Source organism: Cygnus atratus, chromosome 1, assembly GCF_013377495.2.
Source record: "Cygnus atratus isolate AKBS03 ecotype Queensland, Australia chromosome 1, CAtr_DNAZoo_HiC_assembly, whole genome shotgun sequence".
Lineage (NCBI taxonomy): Eukaryota > Metazoa > Chordata > Aves > Anseriformes > Anatidae > Cygnus > Cygnus atratus.
The window spans coordinates 34,389,612-34,408,429 of NC_066362.1; the positions used below are offsets into that span (position 1 = coordinate 34,389,612).

An 18,818-nucleotide genomic window follows, 5' to 3' on the forward strand; every position below is an offset into this window, starting at 1 on the left:
GATTTTATGCCAAGTAAATCTTCCTTTATTCTATTTCATGGCCTTCAAACTGATCTGATGGTATTACCTGTAGGTACTAAGAAGTGGAAATATTGTTATCATCTGTTTTGCATCCTTTAAGCTTTTAGAGATATTAGATATAAAGCCAGATTCAGATCATTTTTTATATGTATATTTTCCTAGGACTGGAAAAAGCAAATAAATACATGTGTACATGAGTGTGTATGTGTATGTGTCTCAGAATGTAACTTATGAGAGAGACTATTAAACGTATAGTGCATAATTTGAGCTCTGTATTCATTTCCACACAAAAAAAAAAAAGCAAGGAATACATTTCTGTAAAAAGAAAACTCTATTGTTCAAGTTCTGTTTAATACATATTAGCACAATAGACATCTTTTAAGAGAAAAAAAGTGATTATTTCTTCAGGCATCTGCTTTTAAAATCTATTCAGTTAGGTAGTCTTTTTTATTGCTTTTTATTTACAACAGTATTGCTTAACAGAAGAAGGAAGATTTAAATGGTGAGTGAAAAGTTTAACTTGGAAGTGAGAGGAAAAGAGATTATTGCTACCACTGCTATTACAAGTAATAATAAATTTTATTTCTAAGCAATATATTTCTATTTTGGTATTCACTGAAGGCCAGTCAAAGCAGCTTTGTCCTCACATTTTCCACAGTACAGGTAGACAAGTAAATGTTTTACTTAGCTATCAAAATAGGTGGCATGTTAGTATAAGCTTTGTATTATGTATGTACTAGCATATGTTTAGTATTTGTTAACATTTTGACCTCCCCTCAAATTATGGTAGTAGTAAATGTTGCCTTGCTGTAGTCATAATGTTCCTTAGCTGTTCCTTAGGGAGAAACAAACAAATAAACAAACAAAACAACAATAAACAAACTTATGATGTATAAGCATCATAAACAGTTCCCAAATGCATGAGCCAATTTCTGCCCACATAGCTGAAATAGCTTTTGCCATCTTTCCCTTGACATATGATGAAGAATATGAAAAGCTTCCGTTTTTTTTTTCATCCTCTTCTAAGGTGTTTGTTCCTGAGTGGCACAGTTACGGTTGCTATCTTACTCCTTCTTAGGGTCTGGTCATTACTTCAAACAGATAGATATAAAACAAAAATACAGCCAGGGGACCGTTAGCATATTATGATAATGGCCTTAAGTTTAGTTTAGGGAGTACACAGTCTTATGTGGCCAGTGGTTTGTAGGTGGTAAGGGAGAGATCAGAGTAAATATTCTTATGAGCTTCCTGACTTAACATCTGTTAGGTAGTTACTTCAGGCTTCAGGAAAGTAGAGTCACAGATCCAGTAGTCCTTTAGTGCATTAACATATGTTAATGTATAGCATGATTTTGGCAGTGATACATTATTTAAATAGCTTAATGCTGCTTCTCAAAACAAATGAACAAACAAACAAAACAACAACCAAGGTAACTGCTGCATGTGAGCATTGTTTAAGTAATTGTACAAGCTGTTAAATGTGAAGTGAAATTTGTGTATAGCTATAAAACATATGATGACAGGCGAACATCTGGAATTTAATGTAGATTCATATACATTTCTCTATGAATATGCATGATTTTATGAGACTCAAAACCAAGTATGTACACAGATGTCACAAGAAAATATTTAACCTACTCATCAGGTTGGAAGGGTTTCTAGATAACTTATGGAGTTAGCTTAAACTAATATAATGGCTTATAAAACAATATTTCCCAAATACACAAATTTTAAACCAATGACCAGAATATGCAAAAAATAGAAATAAAAATTGAGTTGTTTTAGTCAATACACATCATTACCTTGAAGAGAACATCTCAAAGAGAGTCTAATGTTTAAAATAATTTTCAATTTATAATACAGTCCAGATTTAGGTAATTTGAAAGGGCAGAGCTCAGACACATGAGGCAGCTTTGTCTTTCCTCTGGTGTCTTCATCCACTACCTACCTAAATTAATACATCTATATTTGACCTGTAGCTAACAGATCTTGTAAGTGAGGCTGATGTTGCATGCATGTCATCTGAAAAGCTGTAACTTACAATCCTGGCCCTGCTGCCACAGTTGCGATCCACAGAGATGCAGTTTTCTTGTTCCTAAACTATTTCTAAACTATCTCCCTGAAAGAATTGTGTGCTATGAAAATTGCCATTTCTGGATACCCTCCACCCCCTAAATAAAAAAATCCAAAAGCAAATATCTTCCCTAACCCCCTAAACAAACAGGAGTCTGACTCATTTTCCTGGCTTATAGAAGGAAGGAAGGATTGATGGAACAGTATTAAAGAATATGGATACTACAGTTGGTATTATTTGGGGGTAAATACTACAGCAGAGTTTATTTTTGTCCTTGGTTATGTTTGGAAAACTTTATCAGTGCTGTGCAATGCTTTGTTTTTGATCAATAGTTTTGCTGAAAATAAGTTTGAAATTTAGCAATATTATTCAACAATCTTTTTTATTACCATTCCTCTCTTTCCAACAGTTCATTGTCTACTATGTGTGGATTTGCCTCATCTTTTTCATATGGTCTCACACTTGTCCTGGCTATTCATGCTGTCTTTGTTTAACGAGAAAAGAAACAGATTGCTAACAGGTCTTTTGCTATCTGGATAATTTCCTAAGTACTTACATAAAGGTACAATTCAATGTGCTGCCTGTGGTGAATAAATCTGTAAATAGTATGGCCAAATATTCCTACTGTCATGCCTCTTCTGTAGATTTTTTTTTTCCCCTAAGGATGAGGTAAGGAACATTTTAAGTATGAGTAAAGAAAGGCAACATTTAATACTGCCATAATTTGAGGGGAGGTCAAAATATTAACAAATACTAAAAAAAAACGTTCATGTGCTCAGATCAATTTGAGAAGTACTTCCATCTCATCATAAGAAAAGGATCTTGAAAATAATAAAAAATAATTATTTTGGAATGTTTGAAGTGAAATACTGTTACTGCGATTAGCAATGAGAACAATTAAACTTTTTCTGTCAGGAAATTACATTAAAATTCATTTTTTTCAATAATATTGAAATAATAACAGTTCTTCTTGGTAGAAATGAAAGTAGTAGTTCTTCAAATAGAAATAAAAAAGTGTTGGGTGTCTCTGTAAGGTGTCATGTCAGCTAAATGTTTTGGTGCTTCTTATGTGATTTAAAGTCTTTTATTAAATCTCTGGGCTATTATATATTTGGTGGGTCATTCTGTGCTGTGGGATTCTGTGTGTTGGTTTCAATACAGTTATGCTTAACCTAGAATTCAGTGAGCAGCAGAGCTAACAGAGCCTGCTCTCTTGTTTTATATGTCTTCAGGATGAGCCCTAACACCCTCACTTTGAGTATCTTTTACCTTCCCAGTAAAATAGCCTTCCAGTTTATCATCCATGCCCCCACCTATCAGCCTTGCCCAGCTGCCAGGGCAAGAAGATAAAGTGCTTTTACATACAGTGCTTTTACTTAGGCAGAGCTGAGTACATTTCCCAGTGTCTGTGCTGCCCTTTTATTAACAGAGGCTTCCCTAGGACCCCGGGCTCCTTGGGACCTATACTATTGAATGAATGCACAGATTGTAAGATCTAAACATCACTGAAATCTTGTAGTAAATTAGAACTTTAAATGTTCAGTCAGTCAAGCTGAAAAGTTTGTCAGTCAAGTTAATTTCAAACCGACCTCTGGATTCACAAAAGGGGGACAGGCACAGGGCAACACTATGGTAGAAGCTTATTTCCTTAAGGAAGAAAGCTAAATTTTGATCATCTGGAGTATGCTTAAGACTTTTGTTGTAGATATAGTAATTTAATATATTTAAAGCAATTCAAGCAACGGAGTCTAAAATGCCAGTGTACCTGTGAAGCGCACATTCTTAAATTTGTTGGAATTTGGCTTCTTTACATCATGGAAACTCTGGCATTTATTCCTAAATAGTAATATATTTATAGAGAGAGATTTAAAACTGTTTTGCAGTGAAATCAGGTTCAGTGCTTGGCTCTCCAGTTTGTGCCAGCTACCCATTTTATATTTGAAATGTATTAGTTTTTATTACGGGTATTTTTATTTTTGAATTGAGTAAGTTTAGTTACTGTAAAAACAAGACTATTCATAATGGTTTGGGTCAAATATAGTGCTATCAGATGGTGTGCAGGTTTCCCTAAAAAGCTTTGACAACCTCTTAATCTTGATATGTAGCATGCCATCTATTCTAGTCACGGTCGTTTAAAAAACATATAATGCATGTCATGCTAAATTGCACACTAGCTGTTTGTTTAGTGTGGACATAATTACACTATAAACTGAACTGCAGTTGAAACTGAAAAACAGACTTGTAGCAATATTTTTAAAGTTTATAGGTCTTTTTGCTAAACCACATCTTAGATTTTCTCAGACAGCCTATAGTCATTTTACTTCCCCTTAATACTCCTCTCTGGGTCAGGTAAGGGAAATGAGCCTCAGGGGCCAGAGATTTACGTTCTCATTTGATGGTGTTTCTATGTCTATGTGTAGTTTTAAGTAGGGGTCCAAGACATGCTACAGTATCAACAAGATCTGTTAGTTTGCGTGCCTGGAGATTCCCTCTGCTCTGTTAACTGGAGTTTCGATATCCGTCTCATGTGAAATTCTTCAGTCCTTGCACTTTCAAAACCTCCATTGACTGATCTCAGTATTGATTCCTTGTGAACTGTAACAATCCCTCTTGCTTGTCTGATGTCTTTAATCTTTTGATCCATCTCCATGACTAATCAATATTTATATTGTCATGGAGGCAGTATATATATCCATATCCAGGCTTGTGTGTCCACAAACAGTTTTTGTTCAACAAATTGGCATAGAAACAGCTAAACATTTTGTAGGATGGAATAGTAAGACATTCCAACATATCCTGAAGAAAATGATATGTATGATGGAGTTACTTGTTACCTGCTAGTGTTTTTTTCTTTCTACCAACAGGTCCCATAAGCAGCATTTTGGTCAATAAGTATGGTAGCCGGCCAGTTATGATAGCAGGGGGTATCCTGTGTTCATTTGGCATGATTGCTTCCTCTTTCTGCAATAGCGTCTTGGAGCTTTATCTATGTATTGGGGTCGTTGGAGGTAAGAGTGTTCCTTAAAGTGTGTTATTATATTTTATTTTTTCTCATGCTGTTTTACCTTACTGAGCAAGAACCCACTGTGCAAGGCATTGTACAAATGCAAAACAAGAAGGTAGCAAGATCAGTTCACTTTAGCTAGCTGAACTACCTAATTTTTTAAATTAGCTGGTATGATGTTAAATTATTTCATAGGATATTCCAGGAATAACTGATGATTTTATTCAATAGATGTTGTATGTATGTACTGTTCCATGCTTCACTGTAATTATAGTATAAAAATTGATTGGCTTGTGACAGCACTTATTACAGTAATTTGTGTGGAATTTCACATTCATTGTTTTGCTTTCAATCACACTACATGTCAAATGGGATGGCAGAGGCTAGCAGAATTCTAGTGAAAATGCAAAAACCCACTCCCAGCTTTCTGTAGGTTTATACATACATATACTCCCATAGAAAACATGACAACTTTCAGCTCAATGGCTTTCTGTTTAAAATCCAAGTCAAACCCCAAATAAAATTATTCAAATGTCATTAAAGACATGGATATTGCCAAAAGTGATGAACTAAAGTAGTCATAAAGCCAGTAAATTAAATAACCTCTTTACCAGAAGTAACTTAAAAGAACTATCTCCTCAGAATAAGGAAGGCAAATGAGATTAGAGGTGAAATATTGGCATGTAATGAATGAATAATACTTATTCTTGTGTTCCAGCTTACCTTTCTCTACACTGGGCCTAAAGGATTCCTCCTTTTTTCAATTTTTTTTTTAAAGTTCTAATTTACTACATTTTAAACTTGCTCCCAGTTAAAGAGTAAAGTCTGGGCCCAGGAATGGGTCTGTCGGAGAAGAATACTTCTTTCCTGTGCCATCAAGCAGTTTCATAGCTACTTAGCCTTTATTGCCTAGACGTCTTAATGTGGAGAGAAGGCCTGGAGGTGCAGCTCATGCACTTGGCTGATGTGGATGTGTGGTCAGCTCCCATACTTGTCGCCCTCTTCTGCAACTCTTCCACCTTTAGTGGGGACTTCAATACCTGAGGAAGTAGAGCTGAACGTGTTCCAAAAGAATTAGCCATTTTAAATTCCACTTTTACACACAAGTTCAATCTTAAATAGGCTGGGAAATATAAAGTGAGGAGATTTACGCATTTAAATTCACCCTACTTTCATTGTAGCTGAGATGACATTTAATAACTTTTGTGAAATGAGCCAAGAGAGAATTATAGCTTAGTAAATAAAAAACAGAGAGTCACGGCACTGACACCATCATTCCTCTGTCATTCCACTGTCTCTATCATTGCTGAAACACAGCAAGGAATTTGGGCTTTTATTGCAATGCTACATGGGGAAATGACAGAATATCACTGTGACGTAGTCTTGGCATTTACACACACGGAAAGCCATGAAGAAGTTGTATTTTTCATTCTCTTATGCTAGTTGGTTTTCATCTTCACTGAAAATCACTAGATTAGATACTGGTCATTTTAAAAATAGCTTGGCAAATGTATGATATATTTTGTTTAGTGCATGGCATGCAATAATACTTTGTTTTATGTGTTGTTTAGGTCTGGGTTTGGCATTCAACTTACAACCTGCCTTGACCATGATCGGCAAGTATTTCTATAAAAAGCGTCCCATTGCTAATGGACTGGCCATGGCTGGAAGTCCAGTGTTTTTGAGCACATTGGCACCTCTCAATCAATTCCTCTTTAATGCATTTGGCTGGAAAGGAAGCTTTCTCATTCTGGGAGGACTTCTTTTGAACTGCTGTGTGGCTGGGTCACTTATGAGACCTGTTGGACCAAAACCAATCCCTCCTGTGAAAAAAGATGTTGAAAAAGGCACAGGAGATTCTACCTTGCACAAAAACAACAAGAAGTCTTTTTGGCAAACTATCAATAAATACCTAGATCTATCCCTATTCAAACACAGAGGGTTTTTGATCTATTTGTCAGGAAATGTCATTATGTTTATTGGTTTCTTTGCTCCAATAGTATTCTTGGCTCCTTATGCCAAGCACAAGGGAATTGATGAATATTCTGCTGCTTTTTTACTATCTATTTTAGCCTTTGTAGACATGTTTGCTAGGCCTTCAATGGGACTTGTAGCAAACTCCAAATTTATCCGGCCAAAGATCCAGTACTTTTTTAGTTTTGCCGTCTTCTACAATGGCGTTTGTCATATCTTGTGTCCTCTGGCAACAAACTACACTGGCTTGGTGATATATGCTGTATTTTTTGGGTTTGCATTTGGAATGGTTAGCAGTGTTCTCTTTGAGACACTGATGGACCTCGTTGGGGCTGCCAGATTTTCCAGTGCGGTTGGACTGGTCACCATTGTGGAATGCTGCCCTGTGCTCATAGGCCCTCCTCTAGGAGGTAAGAATTTCTTTTATTATTTTTTTTTCCAGACATGACAGCATAATCTTTGCAGTTTAGTACTGAATTAATATAAAACTTGTACCTAGTGTTATGTAACACTTTCTCTGTGACTAGGAATGCACTATAGGAACACTGCACTACATCTATTAACTTTGCACTTTACAGTTTCAGACCCAAGGGAAAATCTAAAGGTGTATTGCATGCATATGCAATAGATAGATTAAGAGCATATCTCGACTGGCCCATAAATCCAAGTGATAGATGTATGCTTTCCTGATAGCACTTAGTGCTATCTTTGTGGCCTTAATTTACATGTATTCAGTTCCGCTTTGTTTTTCAGCAGCACAATTCTTACTCTCCTGAATTGATCAAATCCTCTGCTCAGTTTTTATGAAGATCTCAGTAAAACCTCCAACCTCATCACAGCTAGAGGAGCACATGCGTACGTTTAAAGTAGCAACTTTAGTTTGTCTGAATGAAGAGGATTTGTGTATCTAGACAGAAGAGACCAGTAGAGAGGTGCTGGAAAGGACAGGGGCAGGCTCACCAGCCCAGGCGGGGTTCCAAGTGCTGTGCTGTGGAGCGTTGTGCCCTGGCATGGACTTCACACCACACCTCCAACCATCATCAGTTGTTCAGCCTGTTTCTATAGCCAGTAGATATGTTTAAGACAATTCAATCATCCTGCCTGGATTGGAAGATCTTAACATTACTGACTTCTCTTTTCACTGTAAGTAAGGAGATCTCAAAAGGAACTTAGGTGTATAGCTTGGTGTATAGCTATTTGTAATTTTGGGGCTTCTGGCACCAAAAATGATGAAAAGCGTCTTAGATTATTTTCTCTTTGCTAGTTTATTTTTTGGTAAGTATTTAGTAATGCTGTTAGTGAGTTTTATAATCATAAGGTTTCTTAGCATATAAAAGACTAAAGACATAGATGCTCAAATCTTGTTAAAAAGTATAGGTTAAATGTGTGTGTATGCGTTGCAGTGTAAGCCCAACAATAAAAAAACACAAAGATACTGAGATTCCCAGTCCTGTGAACATACACCACACACAAATAAGCAATGCCAGAAAGGTTAGCAAGACCATATGTGCCTAAAAGCCATTACACACGTCCACGTATTTTAAGGATTATTCTCAGTATCTGTATGAAAATAGCATTCCTGAGTGAAATTTTAAATAAGCCAAAGCTATTCCATTTACTTCAATAAAATAATATGTGTAAAAGTAAATGTTCAGTAGTCCACAAGATATTCCGTATTTTCCTCGTCTTTTAACATATGAGTTCATTGTGTTAATGGCAGAAGAAATGCATTCTTCTCACACAGACTCTTCCTATGCCACCTAGTGGGGGGAGTGAGCCCATGAGTTATAGAGTCCAGCCTTTTCATTCCAGCTGTGAATTGATATTAATATTAACTCTAAGGATATCAAATCTAATATTAATGCTGCAATAGCATATGTGAGTATTTTTCAATATATTAGGTTTGCAGACGTTTTGAAAGGCATGCATTTGTGCTATAACTGTATGAGTAATTGATTTCTTTTGTTAAATAGAGACAATGGGGAAAAGCTAAATTCCAGTTTTGGCTAGTTCATATCCTTCAAAATACTATGCTGAATCTCATTTTTAATGTTTTGCAAGACTGCTTAGAGATAAAAACTGGTAAATAGTACTATTTACACTAATAGGTGAAATATACACTTGCAGTACTACTTGAGTTTTTCCTAATACTAGGCTTGTGAAATAAAGAAAAGACTAAAATAGTTTGATGGTTTGTAAATGTGTCTCAGGTGAATTATGGCATTATGGCTGCAACCCAGTAAAAGCATCTAAATAGATACATTGTAATGGACAGATTATCTTTTGAATTTCAGTGCTAGTGTAGCTGAGTTCAGAGCTAAATACTTGGGTATGTACAAATGTTGATTAGGGAGTTGGAAAAATCAGAAAGAATGGCTCATAAAGTGGAACCACACTTAGATTTTATTTTCCTTGTTGTGACCAAACTAATCTGAGAATTGTGAATATAATTTTAAGGTACAGGCTTCATCAAAACTCAGCAGCTGAAGATGATGGCTGAAGGGACAAGCCTATCTCTTTCACCACTCACTGGAAAATAAAAATGAAAAGCAAGCACTGGATTCACAGTGACAGCAGCCTAAGAAGGCACATTCCTCCTCATCCTATTGTCTGTATGCAGCTTCTGTGAGTGTCAGACAGTCACTCCAAAACAATAGGAAACAAAATTAGGAGGTGAATGAAATAATAAGACAATGAAAGAACGAAAATGAAAGAACTGAAACTGTCTATCATTATTCATTAAGCTTTACTTATTTCATTCTTCAATATTTTATTGTTGTGTTTGATTCCAGTGACAATTGGTAGTTTAACCAATACAGGTTTTGTTAGAGGTCCACTCTGTGTTCTATAGAATTTGAATGCATTGAAAATGCTTTTCTGCTCCAACTTCAAATCCAGGCCATATATAAATATTTTCCTAGAGAAATATTTGGATTGTATTGAGTATTCTATTCTAAAAATGCTTTTCTCTCCTCTTGTTTTTCTATTCCAGGTTGGTTAGTGGATGTTACTGGTGAATATCAATACATGTATTTTGTCTGTGGAGTGATTGTGATTGTGGCCAGCATCTGGTTGTTCATTGGCAATGCCATTAACTATAGGCTTTTGGCAAAAGAAAAGAAGTTAGAAGATGAGAAGCAGAAAGCTGAGAAGAACACTGACTCGAAGGAGGCAGAACCATTAACAAACAATGAGAACGAAGATGCTGCCAGCAGAGCAGACAAAGCTCTTGAAGATCCTTCAGAAAGAGAAACCAATATTTAATCTGCAATGTAGCTCAGAAGGCAACATTTATGACTTCCATTAGAAATATGCCTTCAACACACAGGCCAGGTTTTCTGGTAATAATGATCAGTCACAATATTGGATGGGAACAGATTTTTGCCCCATGGCAAGACTCCAAGTTAAATTACTATCTACAGTTTATTTATTTCAGAGATACAAAATTGAGGTTACAGAGGTAGTGACTCCATGCAATGAGCCCATCCAAACTATGACTCTGGACGATCAAGAGTCAGGTAAACCACACATAAGACTTCCAGTGACAGTTTTGTTTCAAAAATACATCTAATGCAAAAGTATCTCTTACTGTTATATGGGAGGATACTTTTTGTTCATCCTTATTGTTAATGTCTGCAAAAAAAATCTGCCCAAACTGTACTTACCACTTATGTCAAAAAACAATATAAGCTCAAAGGTCTGTTTCAAAGGACACAAGAGTACCTGAATGAAGCACAATGGAAACTTTTTTTCTCATTTGTATGCCCACTAGATCAAAATATACATTATGCCTGTATAAAGAATTATAATATGGATGTAAAAGTTAAGGTTGGAAGACAAACAACTGATGGGTACCATCTCTAAAATGCAATAAACAGCTGAATTAGAATACGTTCTGGAGGTTATTTCCTCCTGTGATAGGTGGCTATGTTGTACTTCAACAGATACATTTGAACATGAATCACTAATTTGAACTAACCTAAATGAAACAATTTTGAACCAGGATTTACATTGCTAACAGGAGCATCAATTAGTTTGTTCAGTTGCATATTCCTGTATGGTCGAAGGAACTGGACCAGACTGTGAAGCTTTCTTTCTACAGGGACTAGATTAACCCTGCTGACTAGATTTAACCTGCTGATGTTAAAAGGATCCAGGCCACCCTTGGCTTTTGTGGCCTGAATCAGTTTCATGGCAGTGACATCAGTGTAAATGCTTGGGTTTATTGGCAAGTCATCGGTTGATGGTCTCCTAAGAGGAGATGTAAGGTCTAACTGATCCTGATCCTTGCAGACAGGTATCTTCATACTAGTTCTCATCTCCTTTTCCCATGCATTTAGTGAAAAGCTACTTCTTTTTCATATTGCTGGTTTAAACAAGAATGCTGCAAGGCACATTGACAGTGCCAGTCTGGGAGCTTTGTATCAACATACCAGTTTTTTGTGCAGGGTATTTGATCTTGTGTCTATGGTTTCACACATTCACTTACACTAATTAAAATGTACACAATTTTTCCTTATTCTTTATGTAAAGGAAAACAAAGCCTAAAATTTTACTTTACAAAAATGATTTAGCATTGCAATCTTCTGAAGGTATTAAATTAAAGTACTTCTATTCTATTTGTAGGTAAGGAAAGGTGGTATTTGTTTTGGAGAGTTGTATATAAATACTTGGGACGTTGTGAAAATTAAGGGTCTGATTCCTAAAACATGCACTGTTTATGCAGGATACACATACATTCAGTTTAGGAAAAAAATAATATCTTTCATTTTAGCCCTCTTTTAAATCTCAATAAGTTGGAAATATGTTGGACTGACAGATGTTTTAAACACACTTTGAAGTGCCAATAACAAAAGAAGAATAGTAAAAACTAGCAGATGTTACTGCTTTTGAGAAAGCAGTTTCTTAAGAATAGTGTTCAATACAATTAATTTCATTCTTTTTTTTTCCTTTTTTTTTTTTTTTGTCCTAAAAATATTGATAGTGCTTGCCTCTGTTTTGCAGGGTTATCATCATATTTACTATGATTTTCCACAGTAGTGCTGATCTTTTTCATTATCTCAGCAGTTTTGGGGAAGAGACATCATGAATCTACTGGCAACATGGTACAGAAATAAATGTCTTTACCTAATTATGTGCAGGAAAATGAAACACCTCCTACAAGTTCTGTAGGTACACCAGCAAGAAAATAGTTGCATTTCAGAGTTTTGGGAGAAAATAAGGGTTACATGCTCAGATTTGAGCAGTGAACTGTGTAAAGGAGAATGATTTAATCTCAGTAAAATTCCAGTTCCTTTGACAACCCTCTGTTTCAGAGAAGAAATAAATACATTGCACCTCTTTCCAAGATGTAGTCCTGCCAACACCCCATGAGGTAAAAGCATTTCTCTGGTTTTGGCTATATGGGCTTAATGGGCGAATTCCAGGATCCAGTCTGTGAAGGCCCTACATGCCCAGAATCAGAAAGAGAGGAAGAGTTTCATAAACACTAAACTTTCATACAGTTAGGAATATCAGTTATAAATGTTGGATTGCAAAAGATGAACTGAAACTTCAGCTAAAGAGTAGTCATCAGGAACATCACTCTGTTCTTTCTGTTCTTGACAGCAAGTGGTAGGAAGGCAGAGATTATTTGAAAGGAGTTGAATATAGAGGCAGAGCCAAAATGACTGAGGTGCTCATTATCTCTTCGGAAAAAATAATAAAAAAAAAAATGATTAAAAATACAGGGTAGAAGACAGCAAGTGTCATCTTTTGATTTAAGCCTGTTAAAAGTTGCTGTTGGGTAAATAAGAGATTCAGAAGAAAGATGATAAAAAAAAGGCAAAAAGACTCTTAGGAAACATGCAGGCAACTAACCTGTTCTCTGTAGGATTGCAGAATACACGTGGCATAGGAAATAAGGGAAAAACAAGCTTCTTTGAGCCATAGACACACCTGACCATGAGTAACAAAAATGATGTTACTGTCTCAGAGGAAATCAAAATTTATATAAACACAACCCTCTGCAGAGCTCCTGCTCTTTTATTACCAGTCAATTATGTTAGGAATGAAAGAGCTGCTTCACCACCACTCACCAATATACAATTTTTAATCATATAATAAGGTAAAATGTTGTAACAAGCAACTGAAACAATATGAAGTGTGAACTGACTCAAGTGAAACATTTCCTTACACCTCTTTCATTATTTTTCCTTTTAAAACTGGCAACAAAACAAAACAAAACAAAAAATCAGAATACACTTGATATAGAGGCCCTGAGCAACCTGATCTAGTGGGGGCATCCCATCCTATGGCAGGGGGTTGGAACTACATGATCTTTGAGGTCCCTTCCAACCTGAGCCATTCTATGAGTATTATGGAATTCTGAATCCAGAGTGGGATGAAGAAGATTGGAACCATATCTATGCAAAAACTGCCTGGAATTAAAAAAATATGTCTTCCAAGTAACAGGTTCTAAAGAGGCAATTGCTTTGAATATGTAGGTCTTATTTCTCTTATTTCTAAAAGTAATAATAATAACAAATAGCCTTGCATCAATTCTATACTAAGCAGCAAAGTCTCAAAATGAGTATAACTTGCTTACAACCCGCTGAATATCATTCTTACTAGCACTAATTTTTACTACATATCATTTGATCATAATTCTGCTTTCAGAATGAGACCTGGGTATACACTGTCTCTCTAAATCCTCCTAGTTTCTTTTAGTTACCTCAGCCTCCAGTGTGGACCACTGCAGGGTCAAGATTAAGAGATGCCTCTGCCCTACAATCAAGAAATGTGCTCTCAAATTTGAAAATGTACCACATGCATCTGTTAGGCAGTACGGAGTCTGTAGTCTCTGTCAGTCAATGCAAGCAAATCCTGAGTTGGTCTTAATCTCCTTTATACTTCAGCCTCTTCAAACCTCTGCCATAGTGTCACTGAGTTAAATTATCATCTTAATTGTATCTGATCAATCAAGTAATGCCAAAATCTTAAAATTGGTAGGAAAGGAGATTGATCAACCTACATCAATTATATTTTTCCTTTTTAACATCAAGGTTAAATTTCAAACACTTTCAGAATACATATCCAGGTACTTTTATCTCTTTAGGTTTTTTTGACAGCATACTTCTCTAGTAGCTGGAGGGTTCTTCTGCATTGCCTTTCCAACTCTGGAGAAAGACTTCTCACCAATAATTCTCAGTACTTGTTCAAGAACAAACGTTCACCCTTGCCACCTCTCACCATTCAACTGTGCTTGCAATTGTTACCAGTTCTGTATCTCCCTGAAGTTCACAAAAGTATTTTTTTATAAGAAATGTTGTAGCATAAGTAGTTAGACTGCAATACTTTTATTTCAGGAGTGTGATTTGTGAACTGTTTTGGAAAAAGTTATCTTCAAATAGATTTTTGTTTGTTTGTTTTTTATTTACTTTCTCCTTATGAGAATAAATTCAATGTTAGTTGGTGCTGAAGTTAATGACAGCAATTTCACTGACTTCATGATTCAAAATTCACATTAATTTTAATTATTTTTTTTTTCATGCCAGCATCCAGTGTACTTAAAAAAAAAACAACACTTGACAGTGTGTACATAATTGTTTCTTCCAGAGAAGTCTGTAGAGAGTCACAAGCTGTGCTGGCAAATGAGGAGTTTCAAATGTTTTTTGTACAACTGTTCATAAAGATTCCATGAAGCAACAATGCATCTTATACTCACTTAAGAATCAGGATTAATCTTACTTAGTTTTACCAATGTAGAAATCATATTGATTTTATTTCCCATTAGAAATGCATACCTAATTGCAATTTTTATAATTTCATTTCCACTCTCGTTGCTCTTGAAGGTTCTCCCCACCCCCAATTTTCCATTCTGATGTGACACAAAGATCTCAGACCTGGCATGTAGTGACTTTTATTAAATGCTTTCTTTTCATTGTCTTTCCTCAATTGCCTGAGTAATGTTTTTCACTTGCTACTTTCAGGTCTGTATGGTTGTGGGGAGGTATTATTCAGATATTTGGTAACCTACAGATACAACATAGCTAAATTGGGTGCAGTCATCAGGATTTCATTAAACAAAGCAAATTACCATTTTTTTTTTAGATGAACTTGCTGTAACTGATACTGACAATTTTGCCTAAAACAAAACTGGCAATTTTTGTTAGTTTCTCTATAGATTACTATTTTTCTACTCACAATGAGGGATATAAAGGGAATTTTTAAAAATACTTATTATTATCAGAGATGACATCAATTTTAACAAGGCTCTCTGGATTTTTTGGGGGAGCGGGTACTTTTCTGATATTTGTGCATATATACTTTAAAAGCCTTTGCATGTATAGACACCTTTTAAATCACAATTTGCATAAGTATTGCTATATAATTTCAACATAAATTGCATGTTATTATTTTGCAAATCATTTTTTTCTCTGTCATCTACCTCTCAATTACAGTTCGGAGACTTGCATGACCCTGGAAGAATACAGCTAACAAAAGCATAGTGGTAAAACATACAGATTGTTATAAAGTCTCCCCAATATTTTTGGCTTACAGTTATAGTCTATTATATTCTAAGGCAGTGCATACTGATGACCAAATTCTTTGAATCAATTGGAATAGTTTTTAGTAAGTATGAAGAGTTAAGCCATACTGGTATAGTTTTTACATTACTGAACTGGTGTAAAAATTCAAAGTGTCATAAAAAGAAAAAGAAGTGTAAAAAGTGTCATTTAAGTATCCAAAGTCTACTGCCCTTTCTGTGAGATGATGCTGCCTTTTTTTTTTTTTTTTTTTTTTCCCCGATATCTGAATTAATGGAATCAACTAAATGGAAACATTACATCATTAATACATCCACAGAGTTTTAAAAAGTATTACAGAATACTTCACATTCTTCGTCACCCCTAAAAATAAATAAATAAAATTATTTGATTTGGAAGTCATACAGAATTTTAACTTTCTTTCTCTTTGTCGGGTAGTTGGGGAAGATGATCACAAAACATTGCACCGGGGCCAAGGAAAAATGATTGTTGTTCATATCCTCTTTACAAAAACAGAGATGATTGTTTCTTCAAAGATACTCTTTTTAGTCTGCAAACCATTCTTGCCTTCTAGGACCTAGTACAGAGTCCACTGAAGCCAATATAAACAAACTATCAAAGTGAAAGAACTTTACGAAACATTGGAAATGATCTGGCTTCAGTGGAGGCTTCAGCCTTATTTTCTCCATATCAAATCTCAGGAATGTCAGATATAAAACAGCAAATGCAGGATTTGTTGCAACTGGCAAATTTAGCTATCCCTGCATAATATTCCTAATGAATCAGTTCTTAAGTTAACGCACAATATGTATTGTTTTAATAGTCTGTAAATAAACAAAAACAAACAAAAAACATTCTGAATGTAGATTATAAATATAGGGGATATATTTGAATATATATCTGATCAAATCTGTTCAACCCCTAAGGAAATTATCTATTTCGTTTCAAGCCTTCCTTCAACAGTTTAAAATCCTTTTTTATTATTATTATTTTTTTTCCATGTTTTTCTGTCCAGAGCAGTTAGTTTGTGTCTTTTGGAATGTACATATTAATATATATATATAAGGGAATATAGACGCACACGTGTATGTGTGTATATATGTATTCCCCTATATATACAACTCTAATTTATATATATTATATATATTTGTGTGTATATAAAATATATATAATGTTTTAGAGTAAGTTGCATACTGTGCCTGATAAACATATTTGTAAACAGATAAAAGACTGCAGCAAATGACAGAAAATTTTAAATGTTTTCTACAAGAGTATATTTTATTATTTCTCAGTTCCTGGTGGTTTCATTTATATTAGAAATTCATTCAGAAAACTGAAATATTCCGTAACACTAATATTTCAATCATGACTCACTTCAAAGTTGGCTTAAAATAATTGCAAATTTTCATTGTTGTTAGACTGCAGAAATCCTCCATTGTAGAGATGTTGGTTGGTTGGTTTTGCTGTGGAAGTATTATCTACTTGATCTCTGAATAGACTGTAAAATGTAGACTGATTTTTTTCTGTAGGTCAAGCTCATATGAAATAGTGATGGACATGATACTTTTGTAAAAACTATGGAAAATGAGGATACTGAAGGCCCTGCAAACACTACTCCCATAAAATTAATATGGGAAACTCTCCAGAACACGAGGCTATAAAAAAACTGACAATTTTTTGTATCTTTTCCACATTTTGTTTTTATTTTGTCTGCAAGTAGGCAAGTCAGTGAAATGTCTACATTTGTCTCTGACTCTTAAAACATTCTACCTTAAAGCTTTTTTGAGAAAATTTTCAGAGTGGTACATAAAGCACTTAAATAAATACCCTTCCTTAAGTGTGACATAGGTGTATTTTCCGCTTACTGCTTACGTGGAAAGTTCACCATGTCTACAATCTACCAATAGAACTTGGTATTGCTATGCAATAATTCAACATGCAGTAGCCATTGTTGTTGACTAACAAATTTTTTTCTTCCTTTTTGTATTTCGCAACACTGTATGGTTTTTACTTGAATATATTGGCTAGGCTTTTTGTTTTGTTTTGTTTTGACAATCATTTATTAGCTAGAGGTGCTATTTATGTTCCAAAGAGATCTGGGTGGATGGTAACATTCTCTTTCTACATGCCAAATGCATTTTTGACCTGACAAAATTCATTGTTCATAATGTATATTAACCCTGTAAAATGCTTATGCACTGCATTAAATTGTATTTAAATGCATTCTTGCTCATGAACCTTTATTCTAGGCCTGTACTAGTGTCTAATGTCCAGTTTGTCCATATATATTTATGGAAAAGTACAAGGAAAAATGTGTATGATAAGCAATTAAAAAAAAAGAGAGAGAAATTAAAATAAAATTTCCATGTAAAGTTTCTGAAAATAAGAGCTTCTTTTTTTAATTATTTATTTTTTTAGTAGTAAATGTTTTGCAATTTTAAAATGTGCAGATATTCATAGATATATTCGTAGAGTCACTATTCAGATTTAGCTAAGATCTCAAAATCACTTATATTTGCATACAGAAACAGAACTAAAAATTTTCTTATGTAGGAAGGATACTACCAGCTGTAGAATGTGCTACCAGCCCTTTGCTATCCCTAACTCCTCTGTAATTACAACTAAATGTTATAAATTACTCAGAAAACATCTGGACACCCATTAGTCTGATTGGGATGTTTTTCTATATTCCATGTACATGCAATATCATTCATTTATCACTATCAGTCATTTTCATACAGAAGAGGAATTTGTCCATATGGCTTGAAATAGTGGATATAGAAAACTCTATTCCTTCTCATCTTTCTAAGTGTTTCCAGGTCTTATGTATTTGTCTATTGGCTTAAGGTTATGGTTGCTTGCCCCGGTTAAATTAGTGTCTATTCATAGAATGTGATTGGGTATTTAAAATTAGAGATATTGATTAATATCCTTTGCATACAGTTTATGAACCTTCTACACAGAAGAACAATAAGCTAGTAGGAAACAAAGGTGCCAAATTTTTTAAGAAAGTTGAACTATTGAATACAAAAAAATAACCGAATATGAAAGCAAATGACCTTTATTTTTAGATTTCTAATAACTGCAAAACCAATTTTCAAATAATGTTATCAATAATTCTCTTGATATGGAAATGTTGATTCAGCTATCAGAGTATATTTAGATTTTGTTTAGATTCCAGCCTCGTATAATATTTACATATTTGAATATGTGTAAT

The 18,818-nt window shown here is 34.7% G+C and overlaps 1 protein-coding gene across 5 annotated transcripts in view; it reads left to right on the forward strand.

Annotated features, from left to right (window-relative positions):
• SLC16A7 (solute carrier family 16 member 7) overlaps positions 1-17,974 on the forward strand; it is an 86,729-nt gene extending 68,755 nt beyond the window's left edge. For all 5 annotated transcript variants that reach the window (XM_035544064.2, XM_035544062.2, XM_035544063.2 and 2 more), the window contains 3 exons: positions 4,960-5,103; positions 6,671-7,483; positions 10,066-17,974. In XM_035544064.2, coding sequence (XP_035399957.1) covers positions 4,960-5,103; positions 6,671-7,483; positions 10,066-10,337 — 1,229 coding nt within the window. In that variant the 3' untranslated portion in view covers positions 10,338-17,974. The remainder of the gene's footprint in view (positions 1-4,959; positions 5,104-6,670; positions 7,484-10,065) is intronic.
• The last annotated feature ends 844 nt before the right edge of the window (positions 17,975-18,818 follow it).